Raw genomic sequence first — 1,272 nt, 5'->3', positions numbered from 1 at the left:
CACATGTGAAAACATAGGGTGTGTTGACCCTGTTAAGAAAGCAATACCAGCATTATGTTTCATTTACAAAACCTGTACATTCAGTTTGATAATAATCCTTTGTTCTTATGTCAAAACATGAACTGTCTTGTGACCATTACAGCATTGACTCATCATACACTGATAGTTTGTTATAGCATAAATAAATGGATGTATCATGATACAAAAGTATTTCCTAAAAAAGCACTACAGTGGGAATAGATCTGATGCTAACCAAATTTTTTAAAATGGACATACATGTACATAGATCTACACTTTGTAATGACTAACACACACACACACACAACCAAATGTTAAGTTGATGTACACAATCCTTAATTGACACTAACTACTTGCAAAAATTGTATATGCCTGTTTGTGAAGACAAGGCTAATTTAAATAATTGTTTTTATTGATTTTCTTGCTTTGTTGGTACAGTGTAGTCATTCTGTGGAGGTTCAAGTGATGACAAGTCCAAAGGTGATTCATGTATAGAGGAAGCCAGCAAGAAGAAGCAATGTCCTCAACATCTTCACAGGAAACTTAAACTCTTCCTACATAAGGCTATAACATCAGGAAACACATGTCATGGAAGTTTATGTAACAGTTGATTCCCCACACATATACTAACTTTACTAAGAACACACCACCACCTCCTTGTTTCTTCCTTTACAAAACTTGTACATTCAGTTTCATAGTATTATAAATAAATGAATTAACAAATAATAATATAGAAGTTACTTACTAAAAGAGCACTGCAGTTAGGATCAAGGGCAGCTTTGCAAGGGAAAACTCCCCAGAAAAGGATCTGATACTAGCAAAGACTTACTTGTACATTGAAAATAACTGTATTAATAATAATTATTAATAATAGCAGACACACACAGAATTTTATTTTTTGTAAAATTTGATATACTTAATGATGACGTAATAAACTGCTGTTCTATTTTTGCTACTTTAAAGTTTAAATCTATGACAAAGACACACTTTAATGTTGTATTGTGGACCAAATCATGAAACTGTTGGTATTTCATATTCAGCAGGTGGAGTATATAGACTCAGGCCCAGCTGTATCATATATTGGCTCATCAGTTGATCTATTAATAATAATGATAATAATAATAATAATAATAATAATAATAACAAGAATAATTGTATTTTATATAACTGACTGTGCTTCTTGTACTGTAGCATACATGTATGTTGGACTATCCTTCATTGATAGATCATCAGCAGTACTGTATGTGTGGGTGT

The 1,272-nt window shown here is 31.9% G+C and overlaps 1 protein-coding gene across 1 annotated transcript in view; it reads right to left on the bottom strand.

Moving 5' to 3' along the window:
• Window positions 1–155: 155 nt before the first annotated feature.
• Window positions 156–1,272, bottom strand: part of LOC109587908 (netrin receptor DCC-like) — a 3,723-nt gene continuing 2,606 nt past the window's right edge. The window contains exons 10-11 of the mRNA XM_020004125.1: window positions 1,191–1,256; window positions 156–1,115 (exon numbers count right to left, since the gene is read on the bottom strand). Coding sequence (XP_019859684.1) covers window positions 1,055–1,115; window positions 1,191–1,256 — 127 coding nt within the window. The 3' untranslated portion in view covers window positions 156–1,054. The remainder of the gene's footprint in view (window positions 1,116–1,190; window positions 1,257–1,272) is intronic.

This window comes from Amphimedon queenslandica, unplaced genomic scaffold (genome assembly GCF_000090795.2).
Source record: "Amphimedon queenslandica unplaced genomic scaffold, v1.1 AMPQUscaffold_12394, whole genome shotgun sequence".
NCBI lineage: Eukaryota > Metazoa > Porifera > Demospongiae > Haplosclerida > Niphatidae > Amphimedon > Amphimedon queenslandica.
Note: the sequence above shows the minus strand (reverse complement) of the source record. Positions and strands in the feature narration are given on the sequence as shown.